This window comes from Triturus cristatus, chromosome 1_2 (genome assembly GCF_964204655.1).
Source record: "Triturus cristatus chromosome 1_2, aTriCri1.1, whole genome shotgun sequence".
NCBI lineage: Eukaryota > Metazoa > Chordata > Amphibia > Caudata > Salamandridae > Triturus > Triturus cristatus.
The window spans coordinates 885,203,357-885,230,007 of NC_140580.1; the positions used below are offsets into that span (position 1 = coordinate 885,203,357).

Sequence of the window (26,651 nt, forward strand, 5' to 3'; positions counted from 1 at the left end):
CAGGTTCAGCTTAAGATACCGACTTTCTTATATTCATCTTGGATCTGCATTTGTATAAGGGTTGCTCGTGTGTTCCCTTATCTAGTTTCTTTTTATTCTTCTTTTAGTTGGTCCCAACGTTTTAGATATCGTCCTGTGTGTCAGTGGTTCTCATCTGCTAGGTGAGCTTGCAATAGTCGGTGATTCTTGACGCCGTAACCGCATGTAGTCGTTCTGCTATTATTATTATTATTATTATTATTATTATTACGTGATCTTGTTCATTACATGATTTTTTTTTAAATGTCTGACTATGTTTACTTAGCTTGTGCAGCTTGCACTGTCATTATGGTTGCTAGAGACCCTTAAAATGTGAAACTGCTACGTGTTTTTAGATAGATAGCAGACAGAATGCCGTGAGATCAGATTGCTGATTTGTCCTGCTGATTGTGGAGAGTCACATAAGACATTACACTTTCTAGACCATGTATAACTTGTTTATGGGAACAGGCGCTGCAGCCGATTAGGTTTTTATACGTCTTCCACTCACAAGTGCCAGTTACCCTTTGAAGACACTGTCTGCTCCTCATCGTATTTTGTATCCAGTTACCACATCGCACAATCACACCTTTAGGCCAGAAATCCATGTAGGATCTGATCAATTCCTGGGGAGCCGATTCTCACCTGTGCATTGAAGAACTGTGATTCAGTGAATTAGTGAGAACACTGGCTTAGCACACTATGCTACAAGCAGGCTCTGGGTGCCAGTGATGTAGGTGGTGATGCTTGAAGGGATAAAAGGAAGGGAGATATAAGAGTAGGATTGCAACTATATTTTGAAGTGCTGTAGATTGAGATTTGCTGATTCCTTAGGGCAAAGTGTCATCGTTTGTAACAGGCAGCCCATTGCTTTTCTCTATGGGTGAGATGACTAAAGTTGGGAGTTGCTGGAGAAAAGTTTGTAGAATGTGAGAGTTGATTTTGGCGTGCTATCGCGGGCGATTAGGCCTCTTTGAAAAGTATTTGTTCCTTGACATAATGAAAAATGTGCAACTTTGATCCTAGTGAGGTGTTTTTGTAATGATCTGATACTAGAAAGGATGCTTACATTGGCAGTAGAACCAACCTCCAATGCTCCTTTAGTGAACTTAAGTTGAACTTCTCCCTTCAGAAGCAAACCATCTTTCACAATCTAAGATCTTGAGTGGAACCACTTGATTTTTAAAATGATCATGTACAGGAATTGCCTTGGCAAAGAGGATGAATGTTGGCATAACCTATGGGGATGTGTCATGTGAGTTGAGGCCAGCGAGACAACTGGGTGCAAGAAAAAAGATTGATATTTAGGCATAGTGCACAAGGCAAAAGTTTATCTCTTCTAGACAATTTTGTAGTACTAAATTTCCGGGTTGTGATCTTGTGTACATTGTTGAAAACGGGTGTTTAGCTTACTTCCATCCTCTTATATGTGGTCAAACAGGCACAGGAAGACAAATTAGTTAAGAATCACATAACATAGTCAAGTATGGACGCTGAGATTAGAAATCTGGTCTCTTGATTCAGTAAACAGATAAGGCATGAGACAACCATTTCTCGGCTAAGAAGAGGCAACAGCTGGAAAGAAGGAAGAGGGTTAAGGATAGTAGTAAACAGGAAAAGCAAGTTTTTTGGGGCGGCTACTAGAGATTGTGTTCAGGCCCATGGACTCGCATCGAACGAAGGGCCACCCTGTGTAGTGAGACCTCTTTTGTACTCCGTATGGTGCTGCAGTATGGTTATTTTTCTGAAATTAGGTGACTAGTTTCCAAGAATCCTACCTTCCGAAAGCGCTCAGCACGTGCCCATGTGCACTTTTGTCTAACCACATAGTGTTCCCTGGCAGAGTAATGGAGTGAAAGGAAAGTGAACATCTTGGGTGAAGGCTGACAAAAGAGCATGTGTAAAGAGTTTGTGGAGGTGATTTGTTTTCCTGACTGTGCGTGGCTTGTCCCAGAGTTGCAAGCTCCTCTTCTGAGGTAAAGTGTTCAAAGATAATGAGTTTAGGCACGAGATTACAGATTGGTAGTTGTCATACATAAAAAAACTGGCCCCTAACAGGAATTTGAAGGAAGAGGATGGTGGCTGAGGCGTTTTTTCACCAAATATTGAGACTTGGGAGAGAAAGTAAATAGAAAGGAGAAGAAAATATTTAAAGTATTTTTTAAATTTATGCGGAAAATGAACCACTCCTACACTTTCCCCGTTTTATAATTTACTTTGGGCCTCATATCCCACGTGTTATGGTTCATGTCTGGCCTTACAACATTTTGTGCATGAAAACATGCATATAGTACATACAAGAACAAAGGCAATAAGTGAAGGGGAAAAATGTTATTTGTGTCTCCCAATATTAGGTGAGTCAGACAGACAGCGCAAGTCGCCTAATTATTATTCATTACTACAGTACTCGGAACATGGATTTGATTGCTGGATGGTTCACACAGTATAAAGTGAATCTTTTTTTCCTGCCAAGAAAGGTCTCTCTTTGAATTTTTTAAAATCTTTTTTACAAATGCTAAGGATTTGTTGAAAAATGTGAACGCCTGGATACTGCTAAAGAGTATGGGAGAGGGGGATAAACTTCAGGAGCATTGATGGTCCGGGGAAGATGAGAAGTCTGTGTATCCCATCCCATCACAGAGTAGAGCTCAAAAGGTATCGGTGAGCAAATCCCTCAGTAAGCTGGCTGGTGGTTACCTGCCGTTACGCATTCTATGTGACTCTGCCGCTCAGCTCAGGTTTGTTTTCAGGGGTACCTGGTAAAGTGGGAAGGGTGTTTTCATCTCAATTTCATTCTTTCACTTCCCACAGAATGTGCTAATGCATGCTGTGTCCCTCATGTTCAACGAATATTGAGTGCATTTGTGAATTTAGTGTATTGTTTCTTACTGTCTGTCATTGACTGATAAACCAGTATTGAAGGTTAGGTTGAACCACCCACATATTTTAGCTTTGCTGAGTTCACAGTAGTTGGTCATCTTAGCTGCTAGCTATCTCTGTCTTGTATGAACTCTTCTGTTGTTATCGTTATACATTACACAAACAAGAACGAGTTATACAACATTATGTTCCCAGAAGAATCAATTATTAGGTCCTACCTTGCATAATTCACAGCGCTTACATCAGTCAGTTTATTTAATAGTGTCTCATGCATTCCGATTAGTTTGGATATGAAGATGTACCTACACCTGGCCCCAGATCTTTCTGTTTTCGGGGGGCACACTTGGGTCTCGTAAATCAGATCTTTCTCCGTGCTTGAGGATTTATCCATGCCTTCCAGGCATTCTTCTGTGAAAGGGGGGAGGGGGAGGGGGGCATCGCTCTGATCTCTAATATTTTGCAGTTACTCTTTTGACCTGCAGAGAGCCCCCATCCCATTGAAAACTCTTCAACCTGTCTTGGCCTTTTTAGACAAACTTACATTTCCGAATGGGACTGTTAAAAACTACACTTAAGGTTGCAAACTTCAAGTCTCTGTATATGCGTACTATTGGCTAGCAAACTGAATCTGGCTGGAGATGGTATGGGGTCTTATTGGTTGCACAAGGTCAAGTATAAGGTGAAACTGTATAGTTCACTTTTTAATAATCTTCCAAACCGAGCACAACAAATAAAAGCAAGAAAACGCTCTCATAAATTGTGATCTATGGTTTATTTATTTCCCTTTATTATTTCAAGATATTTTGTATCATGAAGGCTTTGAAGCAGTGGCTTGATTTCAGTTTTTAAAATAAACTTTCCTGAATTGAAGAGTTTTCTTTTGCTTTGTGTGAGCTAGGCTGTACCAATTCGAGTAAGGTGTAGACTTAAACAAATTCATTGTGCCCCTTATTTAAATGAATTTTGTCTTTACAGTTTGGCATTATTGCCTAGTTAAGTCACTGGACCTCGGAAGTGGTTGTTCCTATGTTTCGTTGTGATGAAACAACCTTGGAAAAAACACTGCAAAAGAGAGGGGGATGTTTGTTTTCCACTGCATCTTGCAGAATTTGATTTAACAATGTTTTCTTTTCTTAACATTTAAGTGGATTGGTATAGTAGAAATGTGAAACAATGTGCTTCTTACCAGGGATATTATCTGATCCTCGCAGTAGGAGAGGCTGTCAGCTAGAGTACTGGGAGACATATGCATGTGTGTGTACCCTAATTCTATGTTCATGGATAAACCGTTGCGTTTGCTAATTTATGTAAGGTAAGTCATGAATGACGATGCCGCAATCCTGCTTTTCACCGCACGTTTGGGCTTGGCATGCCTTTTAGGCAGTTCTAAACATGCATCTGTCCTCTCCCGCTCTTTTCCTTACAGGTTTCATAGTCAACATGTCCCTCCTGCCTGTCATGGCCGGGCTGGCCCTCTGTACTGCAACTGAACACAGCTTCAACATGCTGGGCTTTTCTGCAGCGTTATCCACCAACATCATGGACTGGTGAGCTACACGTTTGTGACACAATATCGGGGGTTGTATGGGAGGACAGAGGAGTGATCTAGGCCAAAGTGGTCTCATGGTAGTCATTAGCAGCAGTGAAGTTTCAAACATTTTTGGCACCCTTGGGCAGTTGCATACTGTTGATTATACTGGTAATCGTTTGCCTACAAGATGGTGGAACACTTGGTAGTTGCTTGCTCTAACCTTTCTTGTGTGCTCTACCTACCTGGGTTTCCAAAATGTAAAGCACACAGACACCAGCAGCGGCGCCTCCGATAAGGCGGGGGATTGTCGCCCCACTGCTCTCTGCGCAGTGCAAAAAGGAAAAATAAAATGATAACACAATGTTACTATCATTTTATTTTTCAGTACTGAGTCAGTCTAGGGCGGGACGAGGCTGGGCTACCATGACGGAGCAGTGCGAAGGAGCGATGGGCACCATAAGAGCACATGTCCAAACCGACTTAGCATTTTTCCAACCCAGGCTTTATTGCATAGCCGGGTGGAGAGCAGTCCCAGGCACTGTCTAAGCGGCAAACCAGGCCACTCAGACCAATCACGGCGTGGGTGTCATGCTGGTAATACTATTACCAGCATGGGAGCAGCGTCTTGCTTGGCTTAAGGGAGTCTGGAAGCCTGTGTGCTGCCTCGACTTGACAGGAACAGAAGAGGCCGGAAGAAAAGCGAGGTAAGTCATCTTTTCTTTTTTGTTCCGTAGCAGCAGCCGCCACTGATGGACACCCATTTTTAGGCAACTGCTGTCACCAGTTCCCTCTCCCCATTAGTTTCCCCTGTAACTCCTGAAGCAGAAAGCACATACAGACATCTAACCACAATTGCTCGTGTGAATTTGGATCGTCTTTGTAGCAAAATATGTTGCGTGCATTAACAGGGTATCTCTTAGAACATTGTATTTCTTTGTGAATAAAGGAACTTTACAGCTTCCCTTGAGGCAATCTCCTGCAGGAGACCAGATTATCCCTCGACGATGCAGAACGGATTAGGGCGAGATGGGTTGGACAGATGGCCTGCTCTCCAGCCATAGGGAAGAAACGGGGGGTGATCACTCTGTTAAATAGAAACTCCAAAATAAATATAGAAGACCAATATAGCGACGATGAGGGGAGAGTACTGTTGATGCATTTGAAAAGGGGGGAAGAAAACATCCATGTACTCAATATATACGGTCCAAATGCTGATGACTCTGAATTCTGGGTGGGCATCTCTAAAAGGTTGGAGGCACTCCCACAAAACGACCTAACAGTGATGGCAGGTGACTTCAATTTGGCACTATACTACTCCTTAGACAGTCGCAGTGCCACTCACTCCCCCCAAGCGCACACAACATACTGCAAAATTTATGTACCAGATTTAATCTTAAAGACACATGGCGGCTTCAACACCCGGACACAAGAGACTACACGTTTTATTCCAACCCACACAATTCATACAGCAGAATAGATTACATTCTGATCTCAGGAACACACACCCACTTAATAGAACACATGGACATAGCCACGAGAACTGTCTCAGACCATTCCTGCATTAGTCTACTGTTGTGTGGAAGGCACAATGAGGACCACCCACGTAGCTGGAGATTTAACACTGATGTCTTGTCAGAACAAACCATCAGAATCAAAATAGAAGAGGCCATTAAGGAATATATTAGCTTTAATGACACTGCAGGCACCGACCCTAAAAACATGTGGGACGCATTAAAAGCCACAATTAGGGGGACAATTATGGACATTAAAGCCAAGATGAACAGAAAAGCGACGGCAAAGCTGCAACAACTAGAGAAGGATATCCAAAGATTAGAGGCAATCCATATCTCAGACTCAAAGAACGCAGATGCACTTACAGAACTCACAAAGAAGAAATATGAATTCAATAGAATTTTGAGTGAAAGAGCTGGTATGTGGATAAACAAGTTTAAAGCAATAAACCTATGTGAGGCTAACAAAGCGGGTAAACTCCTGGCCTCTTACCTAAAACACAAACCGAGACAGCATACCATTTCATCAATCACAGACTCACAAAATATCTCACACACAAGACACACAGAAATACTACGGACATTTAGTGAATTTTATTAAGACCTCTAAAAAAAAGATCTAACGCTGGGCGAAAATGGCTGTACGGAATACCTAAACAGACTAAATCTCCCAAAGTTAACACCAGAAGAAACACACACCCTGGGGAGGGAGATAAGCTCCACTGAAATTGAGATGGCAGTCAAATCCCTTAAAGCTAACAAGGCACCCGGACCAGACGGATACACAGCCGTCTTTTATAAGACATTCTTAAGTCACTTAGAACCCACTATGAAAAACGTTTTTAACTACTGCGAAGGGGCAGGGATGGTCTCACAGACCATGTCCGAAGCTAATATTATAGTTATCCCCAAGGAAGGCAAAAACGCTCAGATGCCCCAAAATTACAGGCCTATCTCTCTGATTAATGTTGACTGCAAGATGTACGCAAAAATCCTGCCATCAAGACTTAATAGGGTACTGCCTCAATTGATAGGACATTCACAAGTTGGCTTCCTCAAGACACGCATGTCACACAATAACACCAAACTCCTATGCCATATACTAGGTAATGCCACCAAGTCCGACAAACCAGCTGTGACCATCACACTGGATGCAGAGAAGGCATTTGATAGGGTATCGTGGCACTTCCTGGAACAGTGCATGCGGGCCTTCAATCTGGGGAACTCCTTCATGCGGAAAGTAATGGCACTATATGTAAAGCCCACTGCCCGCATCGTAGTCAATGGGGCGGTCTCAGAGCCCCTCACCCTGCAGCGAGGTACAAGGCAAGGTTGCCCCCTGTCCCCCTCACTGTTCCTGCAAGCTCTTGAACCTCTGATTATGGATATAGAGGCCAATGAAGAGATGAAAGGGGTCACCATCAACAAGGTCACAATCAAACTAGCCGCATACGCGGATGACATTCTCGCTGTCACAGAGAGCCCCAAATCATCTATCACGGCCCTCATGGACTCCATAGACAGGTACTCGGTCCTCTCAGGCTATAAACTCAATAAAAACAAGTCAGAATCCAAACCACTCAACATACACACCATAAAAGAAATACTGGGGGACTCAGGCCATGCCTGGCAAACCAACTTCATAAAATACCTGGGTTTACACTTTGGGACTGATCTTAAAAGCACACTAGAACAAAATGAAAAACTAATGTTGGACAAGATAAAGGTGCTGCTGGAGGGCTGGTCACCTAAATTCATTACTTGGTGGGGTAGGATAGAGACAGTAAAGATGATGGTCACCCCTATGGTCAACTACCTAGCAAATATGCTCCCTCTAGTACTCACAGACTACTTCCATCGCAAAATAGACAAGCTGCTGAATAACTTCATCTGGCGAGACAAAAAAGCAAGGATAGCCTTAAAAAATTAAGACTGGGGAAAATCCTAGGAGGGTTAAACCTAGCGGATTTTAAAACCTTTCAAACAGCCTTCTTGGCAAAACAGGGGATCTATTGGATCCTGCCCGACCAGGAGTACACTCCAGTATGGCTGAGATTGGAGAGAGCCATTCTAAACAACCTTGCGCCCTTAGCCCTGCTAACAGCCAACAAACATTCACTAACAAAAAACCCAATACTCAAAAATACCAGGAACGCTCTGCTGAAGGTGGACCAGAAGATGGAACAAAGCATAAAAAACTCGAAATTGGAATCTCTGTGGGCAAACGCTAAGATAAAATTCAGGGGCAAGCCGCTCTCGATCGTGGGGGAAAACAGGGATTTCCCACCCTATACAATTTGAAGAGGGAGGGAATCCCATCACTTTCAATACGCTAAAAAACAAACATAATCTACCAGACATAGAACTATATACTTTTCTAAAAATCAAAACTGCGCTGACCAAAGCGAAACTTTCCACTACCAAGCCATCAATCTTCCAGTATATGTCCAACCTTAATAAATTAGGCCATCAGGTATCACATCTCTACAGACTCCTAAGGTCCAGCCCAACAAAAATCAATGAAAAGACAAGCAAATACTGGGAGTCCCAGCTTGGAGACTCACTTAACGAAAATGAGATCCAGAAACTATGGTCCTCCCCCACACAAAGCAAAATATCCCCGGTACTAGCACAGACAATGTTCTGGACACTACACAAAATCTACTGGACCCCTGCGCGTTTGGCATCCCTGGGACTGAACCCCAATGACCAGTGCTGGAACTGCAACAATGGAAAGGGGGACCTGGCCTATTTCATATACTACTGCCCAAAAGTCAAGGCATTCTGGGAGAAGATTTTTGCCGCCTTAAACAATATGCTAGGTTGTACCCTTAAAACCGAGTTTGCCACCCTAGTAACTGCATTCATTAGGACAGATACAGACTCCGAACATGACAGAGACCTACTCGACCTCCTTCTAACAGCAGGAATAAAAATGGTACTCAATAACTGGAAAGACACCTCCAAGGCTAAGTTTAAAGCATGGCTCAACTAGGTGACATACCTTAGGGGAGCGGATACAGTGGCCCTAAGTGATTCACCATGGAGACAGCCCGACAGGAGAATGTGGGCAACCCTGGACAAATACCTAGACCCGTATGATCCGCCCTGAATAAGCCCAGCAGAACTACCCGGATAGAAACCCACATTAGACAATAGTAAACACGCTAACTCTCATTCTACCCCATCCTTTCTCTCTCTGCTCAGGCCCCCCTGTCCCTGTCCCTCTCTGTGCTTCTATGAACCATAAGAGGGCAGTGGGTGGAAGATTGCCAAAATAGGCTATTTGTAACTCAACCTACATAGCCAGAGTGGGCATCCCTGTAGCAACTAGCGACGCAGAGTGCATGTTAATTGTTTTATGTATGTGTTATGTTATATGTGATATGTCATGGGTTTTGGGGAGAAAAAGACAAAATCTTAATAAAAAATCTACTGAAATTAAAAAAAGAATACGTTTTGTACTGAAACTGAAGAAGACATTACACAATTGCAAGAAAAAATGTAGGAATGTTTAGGTAAAACTAAAAGCCGGCAGACACAGTGTCATGTTTAGAGTGCGAGAACAGCTTCCATGGTGATGGCCTATGATGTTCCAGTTCTCTGTATGAGGGGACCTTGTATTGCTGCCGCCCTGCCCTCTGCATGTGAACCAAGTTTACGCAACCGACGCCTAATTTGTACTATGTTCGTGAGATAAGCTTGCACTGATTTTGTGTATGCTCCGCCCTTTGTGCAGTGGATGCTTGTGTACATTGAAAAGGCTTCCTATCCTGTGTAAGATGTTGACCACCTGCCCTGCACATACTAGAGACCGCTTCTCTAGGTCATGCATGGCAGACTCCCAGGGTCAGACTGGGACAGAGAATAGGCCTAGGCACCACAACTAAAGTGGATCCAATGGTGAATTGGATAACTTAAAAAGTGGCCAATGTTTTCAAATTGTTTTTAATTTGTAGAAGACACGCTTTGTAAGTGTTTTACAAAATATGGAAGACTACAAGGATTTGAGCTTGCTGAAGGCAGTGTTTGTTTTAATATCAGGGAAACCATTAGTGAAAACCATCCCGGCATACCACAAAACAAGCCAATAAACAGCAGAATAAAAAGTCCACACATTAACCTATCAAACCAACCCTTCTGGCACTGCTTGAATGCTTTATAGGCCATCTCTGCAGGCTGCTATACGAAGCCGTGCATACGGGAAACTGCTTCACAAAGTCTTGCATGGTGAGGCTGCCTTTTGTACACAGGCCACAGACTGCAGTGGGTTTCAAGGTGCCCGTGTTGACTTTCATGGAGGTTAATGGAGGTTGTTAGCCGTCTTTGAATGAAGGTCTACAGTAAAGCGGTAATGCAGTAGTGCATTTACATTAACTGCACATGCAGATAATAAAAATAAAGTTTGAAAGCATTTGTAATCTGGAACGTCTGTAACAGGAATGTAGCAACAATACAACAAGCATTTTCAGTGCAATCGGTCTTGCAATTGTGTGATTTTGACCTATTGGCACTGTAAATTGCAATGCAATTTATGTATGTGTTTAAAAAAACACCTGCAATAATAAAACGCTTTCTCATTTACAATACCAATAGCTCAAAGTTTCTAAAATGTGAGACCTATTGCATTGCAAATGCTTGTTGTTTATAAGAGCCCCATGCTGCGCTTTCACGTTAAAAGGGCCCACACCCTTTCTTTAGGTGAGCCGTGTCTAAAGAAAGATCCGCTGCCGCTATTAAAGTGAAAGCGCATTATGGGGCACTTTTAACAAAAGCATTTGTTTGTCAAGTTGACAAACAAATGCTTTTTTGGGGGTAAATTCGCTGTGTGAAAGCCTGCATGGCACGCTGAATGTTGCAGGAACGCATCTTGCGGCTGCAGTAAGAGAAGCTCATTAAAGAAAATAGTGCTTACAGAGAAAATAAGACATACCGTGTAACAACAGAGATAAAAGGGCCAGTCCTCAGGGAGGTTACAAATGAAGACAAGGCGGTACTAAGGAGGGACTAAAAATCCTATTGACGAATCAGAAGCTAGCATTTCGGAAGGATAATGACACAAACCAATGACAAATATGGGCGGAGAGTGGGTGGGGCATCAAGTGCATACTCCAATATAGCATGCTTCGCAGAGCAGCACATGCACTGCCCAGACTCAACCTAAAAATTCTCCCTGTGCTCGGACTGCAGTTTTTAGAGCTTCTTGTTGTAAATGGTATATTTTAATGTCAACTCTTAAACGGCTTTCATGGGACGTGTGGGACAGAGCTGATCCGATAGCGGAAACTGAAATTAATAGCAGTTCCTCGAAGTAAGACTATTTAGGGAAATAGTGCTTTATGTACCAATGTGCATAATTCATAGTTGGTTTACCCTTTTTGTGTGCAACAAAGAAACTAATACAAACTGCAGTATAAGACGGCACCAACCACTATTCTGGTTGAATATTTGTATTTGTTTTGATGTCATGCATGTGCCAAGAATTTGGGTGGCGTGTTAAGTCTTGGTAGCCTGAGAGATGTTGACATTTTGAACGGAAAGAGTCCAATTCCACTCTCCCATCGTCAGTGTGGAGGAGACAGATCTGTCTCTAACCAGAGCTAAGGGTTTGTGGCTAATTTAAAAGGACCTAAGCAGCGTAACCAGAACATTTGCACCTTGATAAAAGAGACGCATTATTTGACTTTTTAATTTTTTTTTTAATTCAGTTTACAGAACGTATTTTCGAAGAAACTGCTGAGCGGAGAAAAATACAGATTTTCGTAAGTAATAGTTATGGTTCTACTTTTAACATGGGGGTGTGTATCTATAGGTGTATATATAAATATATATGTGTGTGTGTGTATATGTATATATATGTGTGTACATGCGCACACACATGGATGGTAAAGGCTCAAGAGGGCCATGATGCCCATCCACTCCAGCAATAGTGGTTATAAATAGAATAATACACTGCATATTAATGCGATGGCACTTTTTCATGTGTATTTGTTTAAGAAAAAATAAGAATTAAAGTGCTTACATGTGTGTTCTATTGTTAAATCACATTAAAGAGGCTGTATGATCATTAGGAAATGTTCCCTGCCTAAAGTCATTGCAACCTGCATCAATGGAGCAGTAAATACAGTTTTCCCTCCCGTCATTTTTCCTGCACTGTTGAAATAAATGTGTGCTTATAGTACAGTCCAACTAAATAGCGGATTATGAGGCATTGGGGCCACATTTATGTCACTGCCATAGTGTGTGTGTGGATGAATATACACACAACGCACACACCCTGGGTTTTCATGTGTAGTTGTGTTTAATCGAAAGCAGGAGGCAATGGGTTAATTTTATACAGTATGGTAAAATTGCATGGAAGAGACCTTGTGACTATTAGGAGAGTTATTTCTCTGTACAAAGTCAATGCTACATACCATCTGCGAAGCAGTAAAAAATAAATCTCGTCTCCATTGTGCTGTACTGTTGTGGTAAACTGGAATCTGACCGTTGCCCTCTAGTAATAAATGTGTGATATATATCTATATATCCACAACCACAGCCGCCTTCTCGCAGTGATGAAATGTGTGCACACACCAGATCCCAATGTCAACAGTGTTTCTTCACACTTCCACAACTTGCAGACTTGTTTCATCACACATAGTAATGTGAATACATGAATACACTGGTGAAACCAGCATTTGGTGTAGGTGCAAATTTCATCACCGCAAGAAGCTTGATATGGTTGTCGATTGCGAAGTACAGGCACCTCATGTCGCGTATTTGCGTTTTAACCTTTGCGATCTTAATGAGACGTGTTGGTGAGGACACGTTAAAAAATATATAAATATTGTAATGTACAGTTGCCTCAACATTTTAAGTGTATTATATATCCCTTTGAGTTTCTGATTATATATGCATTTAGTCAAGAGATTTCTTATGGTCGCCAGCTACCTAGGTTACCTACAGAATGGAGTCTAAGTAAAGTATTTGGGATTTTTTCTTCAAATACATGTAGCATGTTCTAATCCTACCTGCCCTGTAGAGACCATTTAACCCCCATGTCTTCCGTACCCACCCAGAGTTCAAAGCTTGTGTGTCGTAAGGCCCCTCGCACCTAGTCAAACATGTTAGACCAGGGGGAATCCGTATATCTGGAAAAAAATACATTTTGATGACCTCTCAAATGTTCTGCAGGGAGTTACTGCAAGATTGTTCAATGGTCAATGTCTGTCTTTGTTTGAGCAGAGTTTACTTTCAAGCTGTACAGAGTTTTAAAACCGTATTGCAATATGTACTATCACAGACAACCCATGGGCGCTTCTTGCAGTGAAATGGAATGCCTGTTTTCTGAAAGCATTTTCACCACTCCCAGATTCTGCTGACACATAAACAATGTTGGTAATTTTCGACATAAGCCAGGCGCGCCTTTTTCCCGTAACATTGACCAATTGCGGCACCTGATGTCACTGTTCATTGTGCCTGTGTTCCTTTTGTAGCTGTGTTCTGAATGGGGCAATCAAGGTCTTCTGGTAAACACAGGCAGCCTTCCCAGTCTATTTGTATCCCAAGGTAAAAGGCGTGGGTGGTAATTCATATACCTAGTAACACTTTCCATTTCATATTGCACACACTATTAACTGAACCACCTTCAGTGCCTTAGAAAAAACTCTCTCTCGCCCACGTTTTAAGTAGGATAAAAAAGGTAAGTGTCTCTAGAAGGAGCATGGCAAAAAAAGGGTATATACGTGGTTAAGGGTGTGGCTCAAAATAGGGGAACTTGAATCCCATAGTAACAGAGCCTGCCACCTAACCAGAATGTGGGTGCTCCTCTGAGAGTTTTCTGGTGTTGCATCAAGGCATATCATACAACATATCTAAAACAATCCATATCTATTGACTTTGCCAATGTTTGTTAGCAGTAGCAGGTAAATGAGTAACAATAGTGATTTTTGTTGTGAATAACTATAATTGAAAATATTAAATTGTGAATTCAGCTGTGCTAAGATTTTAGGAAGGGGTAGTAGTGGTCATTGGATTGTTTCAGTCACTCCTGTTCTCCCCGTTGTACCAGAGGTTGCTTTGTTAGACACTTCATCCCTTTATATCCCACACAAACGCACCTTTCTGCAATACTCAAGCTGCAGAACTCCCTCTAATTTCTTCCTCTTCATCTTATTCTTTTTCACTCTGTCCTTCTGCATCACTTTGCCGTCCCTCGCTCTACCATTCTCTCTCTCTTTACAGCTGTAAACAAAACATTTTCGTTTCCTTTGGCACTGTCAGTATTTGCTCAATGGTGTACACCTCCTTCACACACTTTGACATCAAGTGACAATTACAATTGCCACATGTGTGACCATCACTCTGTGTGCTCTGCAGAGAGCCCAAGTATCGGTTAGGTGTGTAGGCTGAACACCTTTCTGACCCGCGGACAGGCACTGTGAGAAATCTAGTAGATCTACATCTGCGGAGATCTCAGTCCTGACCCACCGACAATCTCAGCTCAACCAGACACCCAGAGATCCCTATTACAGTACTCCGTACACACGGGTTTTATGGTGCATGAAAAGAACCACCACACATCTGCATAAAACAAATACTGTTAGGAAATGCAGTATGAATAAAGCATTTGGAATGTAAACAGGGACTGCATCGCTTACACGGATTACATTAAGAGTTTTACCTTCATCTTTGAGGAGTCAATCAGTGTTTTGTCTGTAAAGTTAAAAGTACATGAAGAATGGGGCCTGTTAGGGGCCCATTTCAAAGTCGGTTTTTAATTACTTGTCCGGGATCTGGTGCAACCTGCCCCCTTGATCTATCTTGCTCCCCTGTGCAAAAAAAGCTGTGATTATTTGTGCATTCGATTCCTATCTGCTCCCACCTCCAAACTGAAGGTATGCCCTGCTTTAGCAGTAGTTCGTCTCGGTGAAGTGCGTGGAAGGTCCAATTCTTTACCAAAAGCAGGGTCTCTGGAATTATGCTGGAAGAGAGGACCAAATTATGCAGCAGGGTTTACTAAATTACTACGCAAACAAATGATGGACGGAATGCTGAATAAATCATACATTCACCCCCAGTCAAGAGAGCTGGGTTAAATCCATCGTTCTTTTGCTCACCATGCCACCCCAGTTTAGACCCAGCCAATGCAAATCAGTCCTGACCCTGTGACTCATAGGACAGCCCAGACCAAACTGCCCAGCCAGGTCCTCCCTGGACTGGAAACAAGCATTCTGGGACCGGTTTCTGGGTATTACCCTTCATCGGCCAGGCTAGCTTGAATTCAGTGGCCCAGTGAGCAAGGAACCCACGTCTGGGCATACCCATGAAAAGTGCTACGCAAACAAATTATGGACGGAATGCTGGATAAATCATACATTCACCCCCAGTCAAGAGATCTGGGTTAATTCCATTGTTCTTTTGCTCACCAAGGAGATCCTGGCCTGGCAGTTCAGCTGGACTGTACCCATGAGGCACAGGGTCAAGACTGATTTGCATATAGCTGGGTCCAAACTGGAATGGCATGGTGAGCAAAAAAACGATGGATTTAGGCCCAGATCTCTATACTGGGGTGCATGTATGACGTTGTTCTACATTCTGTCCATCAATTGTTCTTTTTGGGTTTACTAAATTATGCCGCTAGAAAATGCTAATTGTGCTGCACATTTTCTGATAGTTAGCAGGTCATTATTTTGTCATTTGTATACGTTTACACTGCCTGGACTTAAAGTTTCACTTTATTAGTAGTAGTTTTAACACAAAAATACAGTGTTATGTAATTGAAAGGTGAACAGTCAACCTTTGTGGTGTCTTCCACTGCACAACATCTGTCTGCATTTTTAGTAACGTTTGATCAGCTTGAGCTTGAAACATTTTTTTTTGTGTTCAAATTTGTAAATTATGCGGCAGATGATAGATCATGTGGCAAAACCATAATTAAACTATGCAGCAGATGATGGATCATGTGGCAAAACAATAACTACCCGTCGCTATCACAGAATCCCATAATTCCAGTGGCCTTGATGATGAGGACTGGCTGCTCTCTGTGCTGGGACCGGAAGTCCCGTCTGCTGTCGCTCTTAAACCCCCGTGTCCAGGCTGGTGTGTGTTGGGTGACATTATATAAGGCTCCCCTTAGGAGAGACCTCTATTCAGAGACACGCTCAACGGACACGTACACGGGTGCAGTTTGTGTTATTTTCGTATTACTAATTGTCCGTTCTTCACGTGCTGTCAGCACCCTGGGTGTGTGTTTGTTTTGAAAGTGGGTTGCAAAGCCGCTTTTGTTGAGTTAGTGAGAAATCGTAAGTGCAAATACTGAAATCAGTATGGGTGTACATGAGGAGACCGTGCCTAACGTGCAGCCTTTGTGTTGACGTATCTTTGGCCCAGCGTTCGCCGTGTGACGGAGTCTGTCAGTGAAGGGAGTGGTCTACCAGCGGCTGCCACTGGTCCAGTTAAACCAGTAGTCCGAGCTAAGCAATGCCATCGGTCCTGGTTGTGTTTTCGAGTTTTAAACTACACTTTAGAGCCCTCCTCCCGTTTGTCTTCTCCTACCTACCCACGAACCTGCCGCACCCACAATGTGTATTTAAATGATAATACTCCGTTCACTTTTGTTGTGTTGTCTTGAAAAACCAAAAAAACAAATATTAAAAAAAAAAACCTTAAGAAGGCCTACCTGCTGCCTCCGGCCCACGATGGTCGCGCGCAGTTTGGATGGTTAATATTCACGCGAGAGTATGAATTGTTAGGCAGCTAGCCGACGCATGAGACTGTTTGATTTCCCTGGTCTGCGTTTCACTGACAGGTTTGCTCTCTCCCCAGCCCCCCGGAGCTGCAGTTCTACACCAGCGCTGCAGCTGTCCTAATGCTCATCCCAGCCTGGATCTTTCTCATGGTAAGACTTATGAATCTAATTATCAATGCATTTACTGACCTATGGGCAGGGTTGGGCCATTTGTCCATGTTGCAATGCAAGTCCCTTGCAAGATGCATCCACGCGCACATTGTACTTATTCAAACAATAGTTCTAAAGGCATTCCGTTTGTTTACAGAGATAAGCTTCTTATGTTTTGGTTTATAGAAACCCATTAGTTCGAGGCATGTGGGCTGCTGAATTCATATCTGTGCATAGATCGCCGCCTAGTGTTGGGTCCGGATGTTTGCACGTTGTTGTCCTGGAAGAGTCTTCGAAGTATCCTTGGATAGGTGACTCCTCCCCTGGACTACAGTGCGCATGGGCATCCTCTCCATCCTCAGATTGTTTTTTTCCGCCATTGGGTTCGGATGTGCTATCTTAGCTCAAGTTAGGAAAAAATTTTGTCGAGGCCACAAGGCCTTTAGTTCGCGTCGGTACTGTTTATCGATCGGTTTTCGATACTCTCTGTTAGTTTACTAACTTTCAGCACCGACTTTGTTCGCATTTACCTGTCCATCAACTACTTCGACGATGGAATCGAGGACGCCATTCAAAAGGTGTCCGGTATGTAATGCGAAGTACCCACACATCGACGTCCATCCGGTGTGCAACAAATGCCTTTCGCCGGACCACGACGAGTCGACATGTATGGCCTGTGCCCGGTTCCGTTCAAAGAAGACTCTGCGGAATCGTCGAGCGGCGAGGCTCGAAGCGCAGCACGCGGCACCGGCCCCAGCTGACATCTTCGACGACGCGGACGACGTCGAAGAAGTAGAAGTCTTACCCTCCAGTCCCGTTTCCGACCAAGAACCCGGATCGGACGAGGCCGACGAGTCACTCTTCCACAGAGGTGAAGACGACGCCGAGGTAGGAGACGACGAGGAGGCCTTAGGGGCCGAAGAGAGTAGCTCCGATGATGAACAAGGCCTACCTGTTCAAACCGAGAATTCACCAGTGCCACAGATTATGGCTCCGGTCGAGGGATCGCCTTCGGGCCTTACCCGAGACCTATCACGCAGTCCTTCGGCCCCGCCCTCGGGCCCGGCCTCGGACGTTCAGCGGCAGCCATTACCGCTTAAGCCAGCTGGTTTCCCTTCCACGAAACCGAAACCGAAAGCTGCTCAGGTTCCTACGAAACCGAAACTGAAAGTGGCGCTAGTCGGATCGAGGCCTTCAACACCTTCGACGCCGGCGCACCGTGTCGGCACCGACCGCACCAAGGGGGACTTCGGTGCCGAACTCGAGACGGGCGACATGGGAGTCGACAAACGGAAGAAGGCCATCGGCGCCGACAAACCTGCTCGGTTACCGGCGTCGACGCCACCGACACCGAGGGCCGTCCCGCCTGCTACGCCTCGCAGCACTCCCTCGACGACACCGAAACCTCACGTGTCGAAGACGTCGACGGTGATCTCCGCACCTCGGCTCGATGCACCACGGGCGCAGAAGATATCTGCAGCCGCCTCGACGACCCTGGCGGGGGCCACGACCTCTAAGGCGCCCCGAGTACGGCCTGGCGCAATGCCAGGCTGCAAAACCAAGGCTGCCCTCCAGGACCAGTCGGGTTCGATCGATCCAGCGGTTTCGTCGGTGCCGACCAGCATTACCTTCGGCTTGCCTCCATCCACAATCCCGAAGGCGTTTCAACTCAGGACACAGGCCACCAAAACTGCGGTTACGCCTGTCGAGCCGTCTCCGTCACGCGTCATCGACGCCGACACTGGCAGGATGATTCTCCACGACCGAAGGATAACTTCGGAACCGCCATTGGAACCTTTCAGGATCCCGCTAAAGAGGAAGCTGCCTGTGGACACAGAACCTCTCCTGTATGAACCCTTTCATTCACCCTACCAGGATCCACACCGGGCCTCCCCCACACGCTCCGACACGGATGCATTGGAGGACTACATGGGTGAACAAGTCCCCTACCATATGGACACGGACCCTGATGACCAGCAGGACCCTGACCAAACTTGGGGCGACCCTGCAGACCCCAGTGCACCTCTTGATGCACAGGACCCACAACTATATGGGGCAAAAACGTCACCCACAGAGGATACTGCGGCGTTCAACGCTCTGATTGAACGGGCGGCGAACAACCATGATGTACAGCTTCACTCTGATATCATCGAAGATGACTTTCTAATGGACACCTTTGCATCCTCAGAAAGACATGTAAAGACTCTGCCAATGTTGAAGGGGGTCCTTAAGCCAGCCACTGACATTTTCAGGGAACCCACCAGGGCACGAGTGATAAACCCCAGGATCGATAAGAAATACAGATCAGCACCTGGGGATCCTACTTACATCAGAGGACAATTACCACTCGACTCCATCGTTGTGGCGAATGCCCGCAAGAGGGCACACTCGCAGACAACGGGTGACGCTCCTCCCCCGGACAAGGAGTCCAAGGTGCTGGAGACCTCCGGCAAGCGAGTTGCCGCACAAGCTGCAAGCATATGGCGCATAGCTAACACTCAAGCGCTCCTCGCTCGCTACGATAGGGCGCACTATGACACAATGGAGCACCTCCTTCAACACCTCCCTGACCCCTACAAAGAAGGTGCAGAAATCCTTATCAGAGAGGGACAGCTACTCACAAATGCTGCCATCAAATGTGCACTAGACGCTGCTGACACGGCTGCCAGGGCCATCAACACTAGCGTCATCCTACGACGTCACGCCTGGCTACGTATCTCAGGATTCAAGCCTGAGGTACAAAACAATATACTTAATCAGCCCGTCAACCCCGACTTTTTGTTCGGGCCTGAGGTTGACGCCACCCTCGAGAAGATAAAAAAGGACACGGACACTGCAAAGTCCATGGGCGCCCTACAAACTCAGTCCTTTCGGAGCGGCTCCTTTCGTCGCCCCGGAAACAAGGGAGCAGGCAGAGGACAGGGGTCACAACAAACATATAACAAGGGTAATACGCAGACCACCTACGATAAGAACACCCGAGGTGGCTATCGTGGCTCCAGTACCAAGGGCAGAGGACGTGGCTACGGCAACACCAGGTCCTCCCCCAAGAACAAGCAGTGACGCCCTCTCCCTTCCTCCCGACCACATAACACCTGTCGGGGGAAGGCTACAACGGTTCCTGTCCACGTGGAACTCCATCACCACGGACAGGTGGGTCAAAGATATTATAAAATACGGTTACTGTCTGGAGTTAACTTCCACTCCACCCACAATACCACCAAGAAACCGTCCTATGTCCTCAGAGCACTTGACGCTCTTACAGCAAGAGGTAGAAAATATGCTTCTAAAAGGCGCTATCGAGGTCGTACCCGTCCACGAGCGGGGCACGGGGGTTTACTCCCTCTACTTCTTAATTCCAAAAAAGGACGGGTCGCTCAGGCCTATATTAGACCTGAGACCCCTGAACCAGTACATTCTTTCGGAGCACTTTCACATGCTCACTCTACAGCAAGTCCTTCCGCTTCTCCAGCAGGGAGACTTCCTAGCATCACTGGACCTCAAGGATGCGTATTTTCACATACCCATCCACCCCTCACACAAAAAATACCTCAGGTTCACTGTTCAGGGGCAGCACTATCAGTTCAAAGTCCTTCCCTTCGGCGTGACAACAGCGCCCAGGGTTTTCACAAAGTGCCTAGCTACGGTGGCGGCACATTTACGGAGACAGCACATACACGTCTACCCCTACCTAGACGACTGGCTCGTTCAAGCGAGATCAGCCCAGCAATGTGCAAGCCACGTGTCCCGTACCATTCACCTTCTTCACAGTCTGGGATTCTCACTAAATTACCCAAAGTCTCATCTCCAGCCCGCACACGTACAACAGTACCTAGGTGCGACTATAGACACTCTGGCGGCCACAGCTCAGCCAAATTTAGTGAGGATCAACGGCATACAAGCGCTGATCTCCAAGTTCAGACCCAACCACTCGCTTCCAGCGCGAGTGTTTATGCAGTTGATAGGCATGATGGCCTCCTGCATCTTCATAGTCCCGCACGCGAGATTACATATGCGCCCACTTCAGGAGTGCCTAGCACGTCAGTGGAATCAGGCTCAAGGACAGTTGAAAGACCTAGTGTTGGTGAGCGGTCGGGCATACAACTCTCTGCATTGGTGGAATCCACAAAACCTTTGCAAGGGCCGACCGTTCCAAGAGCCTGTTCCACAAATAGTACTGACAGCGGACGCGTCTCTCCAGGGATGGGGAGCTCATGTACTCCACTACACAGTGCAGGGACTATGGACGACACAACAGAAGAAGATGCACGTCAACCTTCTGGAACTGATGGCAATCTTCCTGGCCATGAAGGCTTTCAAAGTACATCTGTGCAACAAGGTCGTGTTGATCCGGACGGACAACATGACCGCAATGTACTACATACAGAAGCAGGGAGGGACACACTCTCCACAGTTGTCTCATCTGGCTCAGAGCATGTGGAAGTGGGCCATTCAGAGGAACATGTTCCTCATGGCGGAACACCTCCCCGGCAAGGACAACCAGATGGCGGATCTGCTCAGCAGACACAGCCACCAGATGCACGAGTTGGAGTTACACCCATCGGTACTCCAACCGTACTTCCAGCAGTGGGGTCACCCAGAAATAGACCTATTCGCGACAAGCGAAAACGCAAAATGCCAAAGCTTCGCCGCCAGATTCCCACACCCGCAGTCGCAGGGCAATGCGATATGGATGAACTGGTCCGGCAGATTTGCGTACGCTTTTCCCCCAGCACCGTTGATACCGCTGGTGGCTCGCAAACTCCGACAACACTCCCTGACACTCGTCCTAGTTGCTCCCACGTGGGCACGCCAGCCGTGGTACACCACCTTCCTCGAACTTTCCGTGGTACCGCATCAAAGGCTGCGGATCAAACCCGCGCATTTGACGCAGAACCATGGAGAGGTTCAGCACCCAGATCCGCAACAGCTGAACCTGGCGATCTGGCTCCTGAAGTCCTAGAGTTTGGCTATCTCAATCTGCCACCTGACTGTATGGACATCATCAAGGAGGCCAGGAGACCCACTACAAGAGCTTGCTATGCAGCCAAATGGAAACGATTCGTCATTTATTGCGGTAATAATGACATTAACCCGCTGGACGCATCCATCCACAACATCATATGTTACCTCTTACACCTATACCGATGCAATCTGGCGTACACCTCTATACGTGTCCATTTGACCGCAATATCAGCCTATCTGCAAACCAGGCAGCACCTCTCTCTCTTCAGAGTGCCTGCCATCAAAGCATTCTTGGAAGGACTCAAACGAGTCATTCCACCTAGTCACCCACCGGCTCCAATGTGGAACCTCAACTTGGTCCTCACACGCCTGATGGGTCCACCCTTTGAACCTCTACACTCATGCGAGATTCAATTCCTTACCTGGAAAGTAGCCTTCCTGGTAGCGATCACTTCCCTAAGAAGAGTTAGTGAACTCCAGGCACTAACCGTTCAAGAGCCATTTATTCAGGTTCACGCCAACAGGGTCGTACTACGTACCAACCCCAAATTCATGCCCAAGGTAATATCGCAGTTCCACATGAACCAGACTATTGAACTGCCCGTTTTCTTCCAAAACCCACAAACTGTTGCAGAGAGGGCATTACATACACTAGATGTACGGAGGGCCCTCATGTACTACATCGACAGGACTAAACCCTTCAGGAAGACAAAACAACTGTTCGTTGCCTTTGCCCCACACCACAAAGGTAACGCCATCTCCAAAGCAGGGATAGCCAGATGGATAGTTAAGTGTATTCAAATCTGTTATCAAAAGGCAAAACGCACATTAACTATTCCACCACGAGCCCACTCAACACGCAAGTTGGGGGCTTCCATGGCCTTCCTAGGAAATATTCCCCTGCATGATATATGCAGAGCAGCCACATGGTCCACTACACACACATTTACAAAACACTATTGCGTAGATGTGCAGTCAAAACAGCAGGCAGCTGTAGGACAGGCTGTTCTCAAAACACTTTTTCAGACCGCTGCAGCTGGCACGGGTAGCCGCCGCCAATAGAGGGCACTGCTATGTATTCTATGCACAGATATGAATTCAGCAGCCCACATGCCTCGAACTGAATATGCTACTTACCAGTATGCATCTGTTCTTGGCATGTAGGGCTGCTGACATTCATATCGCCCTCCCTCCTCCCCGGCGCCTGTCGCAGCTGCAGCTCTCAGAATTATTGCAAGCATGGTCATCACTTTCTGTATCTACTCCATCACTGCCACAATGGCGAAAAACAATCTGAGGATGGAGAGGATGCCCATGCGCACTGTAGTCCAGGGGAGGAGTCACCTATCCAAGGATACTTCGAAGACTCTTCCAGGACAACAACGTGCAAACATCCGGACCCAACACTAGGCGGCGATCTATGCACAGATATGAATGTCAGCAGCCCTACATGCCAAGAACAGATGCATACTGGTAAGTAGCATATTCATTACTAAGCCTTGCGTACATCTTCGAAAAGCGCAGTAATTACACAGATCCATTAGGGTGGAGTGGAGGAAAGATCTATATTTGGAAAGTTACATAATGTTTTGGAAACCAAATTGGCAGGTTGCGTTTTTAAAATGAGAAAGCGGTGACAGGCCCGACTGCCCCGTGCTTTCCACCGGGTATTTCCGCTGTTCTCAGGGCAGGTAGCCGCGGCTCGTGCCTCAGTCAATTTCTCCAGCTTCCCGAGGTGAAGACAGCAGGCGGGAGTCGGGGTGGGGTGTTCTGTAGAGAGAGGGAGATGGCTGAGGAGGGCAGCAGTGCCACTTTGAACGTTTTTGCCGCGGCTGCTTTTACTTTCCAGGCCAACCCTGGCTGGTGAGCCTGGGATTTCTGTGAAGGAAACGCTTTCAAAAGGATACCCTGTGCTACCAAAATGCTCCGTGATGCCATGATAATGTAAGATTATGTGGTATGCAGATAGTAAATCATAGAGGTGGGCAAGCCAACAAATTAGCAGGGAGAGCCGGACTAACGGTCTGGCTCGGATCTTAGAGCCAGTGTACGAGCCGAGCGAGCCCTGAAAAAATGCGATGTAATTCATACAAAAACACACGTAAAATATGATGACGTCTCTTCAAAATTCGAAAAAGGCTATTTCTTTAGCATGTGGAAGCTTTGACATTAATAGGGCACATTATAGAACTGCTCTAAGAAGTACTTGTTAAAAGTGATAATGTTGTACAGCTGGTATCTGAACTCATATTTGAAAGTGCTTTCATACATGATGAAGGAAAAAAAGAGTTTGAGTGAAATACAATATTTGCCTAAGATCACCAATGTAAGCAGCAAGGCCGCACTTTAATCAGAGTTTCTAGTTTAAATGTGTACAAATCAGCCAATAAATGGGTATCTATTTGTTTTCCTTATGTTAAGGCTTTGTTTTTACCTCTCACTGCAGTTTTTTAATACAACTTAGGCTCGAAGGCCGAGCACTTAATTTACATCAGCACAAGTTATTACGCAAGGTCCCTTGCATTATTGATAGGCATAGGAATATTAAGTGAGTTGCCCAGAGTCACAGCATGTTGAGCCGATGTAGAGGCTTGAACCTGGTTTCCCAGGTACACAATTGGCTTCTCTGACCATTACGCCACTTCCTGGTTAGAGGGAGGCAGGCAGAAGCCACTTGTAAGCTCGGCTCCTTATGGGCTCGAGGTCCCAAAAGGACCTCGAGGTGAGCCAGATCCAGGCTTCAAGCACAAGCCTGGCTAGAGCTTTCAGTGGCTTGCCCCTCTCTACTAAATTGGCTGTGGACTTCAGCATGAATTGTGTCTAGAATAAACAGGATGTGTCCTTTTAGGATGTGGGAAGGCATGCGAGCAAGTGAAAAAACTGATTTAGCGTTTTAAAAAAATATATATTTTGAAAGTTAAATCTGTAGTTTTAGAGCGCAATACCTGAATTTTAGCCAGACTATTGGTATTCTCAGACTCACAGCTGGTACTGTGACAAGAAGTCAACAAGGCACAACTCCTACAAAAATATTTGAGGGAATAATTAGCATAAGCAAAGCTAAGTGGCGTCATAGGAAGTGATTAGTGCATGAACAATAGTCCCTAATGGGAATTCAAGAAAATTATAATCAAAGCCAAATTGAAATTTAATGTACAAATAAAATGCAAAAATGTAAAAAATGACAGATTGGGTGAAAGTGACAAATGTGCTTAGTGCTCCTTGAAGTGTTATACACGTGTGATAAAATTGATCAAAGTGAGTGTCCTCTATTTCACGTCAGTAGTACCCAGACATCATTATGTGTAGCTTGTATGAAAATGAACTTGATTGAAGTCGTACAACCTGGCAAGGGCCCTCCCAGCTCTCCCCACCAAAGCCCTGTCAGGTTAGCCTCTCTGCACTATACTAAAAGGCAGTAACCTTCCTGTTGGTGGTTTAACCTGGACTGATGGATCCCAAGCTGGTGTCTGTGTGTAACCAATGGGTCTCATTTTCAGATCCGAACACGATTATTCAGACCGCCATCCTTCTAAGGTCCATTAATGAGTGTTATTAAAACAGGCTATAAAACACCTTTACTCCCTTGTTGTCAGTAGCACCCAGTTACAAGTTATTTCGTCCTTTGGTTTCAACAGTCTGGGTTCTGTAAGGAAGGCTGCTGATTTTCTCTTTTCAAATTCTCATACAGGACATGCCAGTGATTGGGAAAAGTGGGAAGAGTTTCAACTACAGCCACGACATAGTAGTGCTGCTCATCATAGACGGAGTTCTGTTTCATCTTCAGAGTGTTACAGCATATGCCCTTATGGGAAAGATTTCACCAGTGACATTCAGGTATGTTCCATTTTTTGTTTCACTTTTGTCTCGGTACCATTTGATATACATTGTACACCCAGCCTCCACAGTTGCACTGGATGAACAAAAGATATATGTAGTATCTGTCCATTGCAGTTTCACATGCTAGACACTCTTCTGCTTCAAGTGTTGTGTTCACATTAATGTTTTGTCTTCATACACGACTCTAATAATTTATAATCACAACCCCAAGAAGTGCGCAATGCACAGACTCAACCTTAGATTTTTTTTTCCACCATCGATTCTCAAAGTTCTTGTTTTAGTTGCATGAAACTTTTAATTTATAGTCTGCAACAGAACTAGCTGCGAACCAATGGTTACATATAACTAGTGTTTTCCTTAATTTAGCTTACACGTGAATTATTTAATTGTCGTAGAAGGGAGTCTGCAAGTACTACCTTGCATTGGCAGACAAACATGATCGTTTCCGTTGTGTTAGGCAGGCGCTGCTGCGGATGGTTGTTACATTTATCCACAAGGATAGAATGGAGTGAATTCATGGTTTTGAATTTAGGTAAATTACAAATAATCTGAAGTTCACCCAATTTAGTCTTGGCGTGAAGTTTCTCCTGTTTTGTATTTTGCCTCTCACAATTTACAAAGTTCCCTTTCACACTTCATGACTGTGTGTAAGGGATGTTTTGTAACTTCTTAGACGCATACTGGCAAGGACAAAAACTTCTTAGCATGCTTTATGTAAAATGAAAGGACGGACATAATCTAGATTTTTCAATCTGACTTCACTTTGAGGTTCTTTGCAGTGTTTTTTTAAATGCTAAACTTGAGTTTTTTGGTCCTTTAAGCTTAGAAATGCTTTGTACAGTATGGTATACTTGTCTGTGCCATGCGAAATGGGAAAAACCTGTTCTGAATGGCTGCTGTGAGTAGTCCGAGATTCCTTTGTGAAATACTTTAATATAACAACACGTTTTCCTTACTCCTTTTCTCCTCAGCACCACCTTTTTCTGTTCTCCCAAAGTTTTATTGTAGTTTTTTTAATTGTTGC

General features: G+C 45.1%; 1 protein-coding gene across 6 annotated transcripts in view; it reads left to right on the forward strand.

Annotated features, from left to right (window-relative positions):
• Positions 1 to 26,651, forward strand: part of SLC35E2B (solute carrier family 35 member E2B) — a 287,965-nt gene that overhangs the window by 224,238 nt on the left and 37,076 nt on the right. For all 6 annotated transcript variants that reach the window (XM_085609395.1, XM_085609405.1, XM_085609413.1 and 3 more), the window contains exons 5-8: positions 4,325 to 4,445; positions 11,649 to 11,702; positions 16,750 to 16,822; positions 25,479 to 25,624. In XM_085609395.1, coding sequence (XP_085465521.1) covers positions 4,325 to 4,445; positions 11,649 to 11,702; positions 16,750 to 16,822; positions 25,479 to 25,624 — 394 coding nt within the window. The remainder of the gene's footprint in view (positions 1 to 4,324; positions 4,446 to 11,648; positions 11,703 to 16,749; positions 16,823 to 25,478; positions 25,625 to 26,651) is intronic.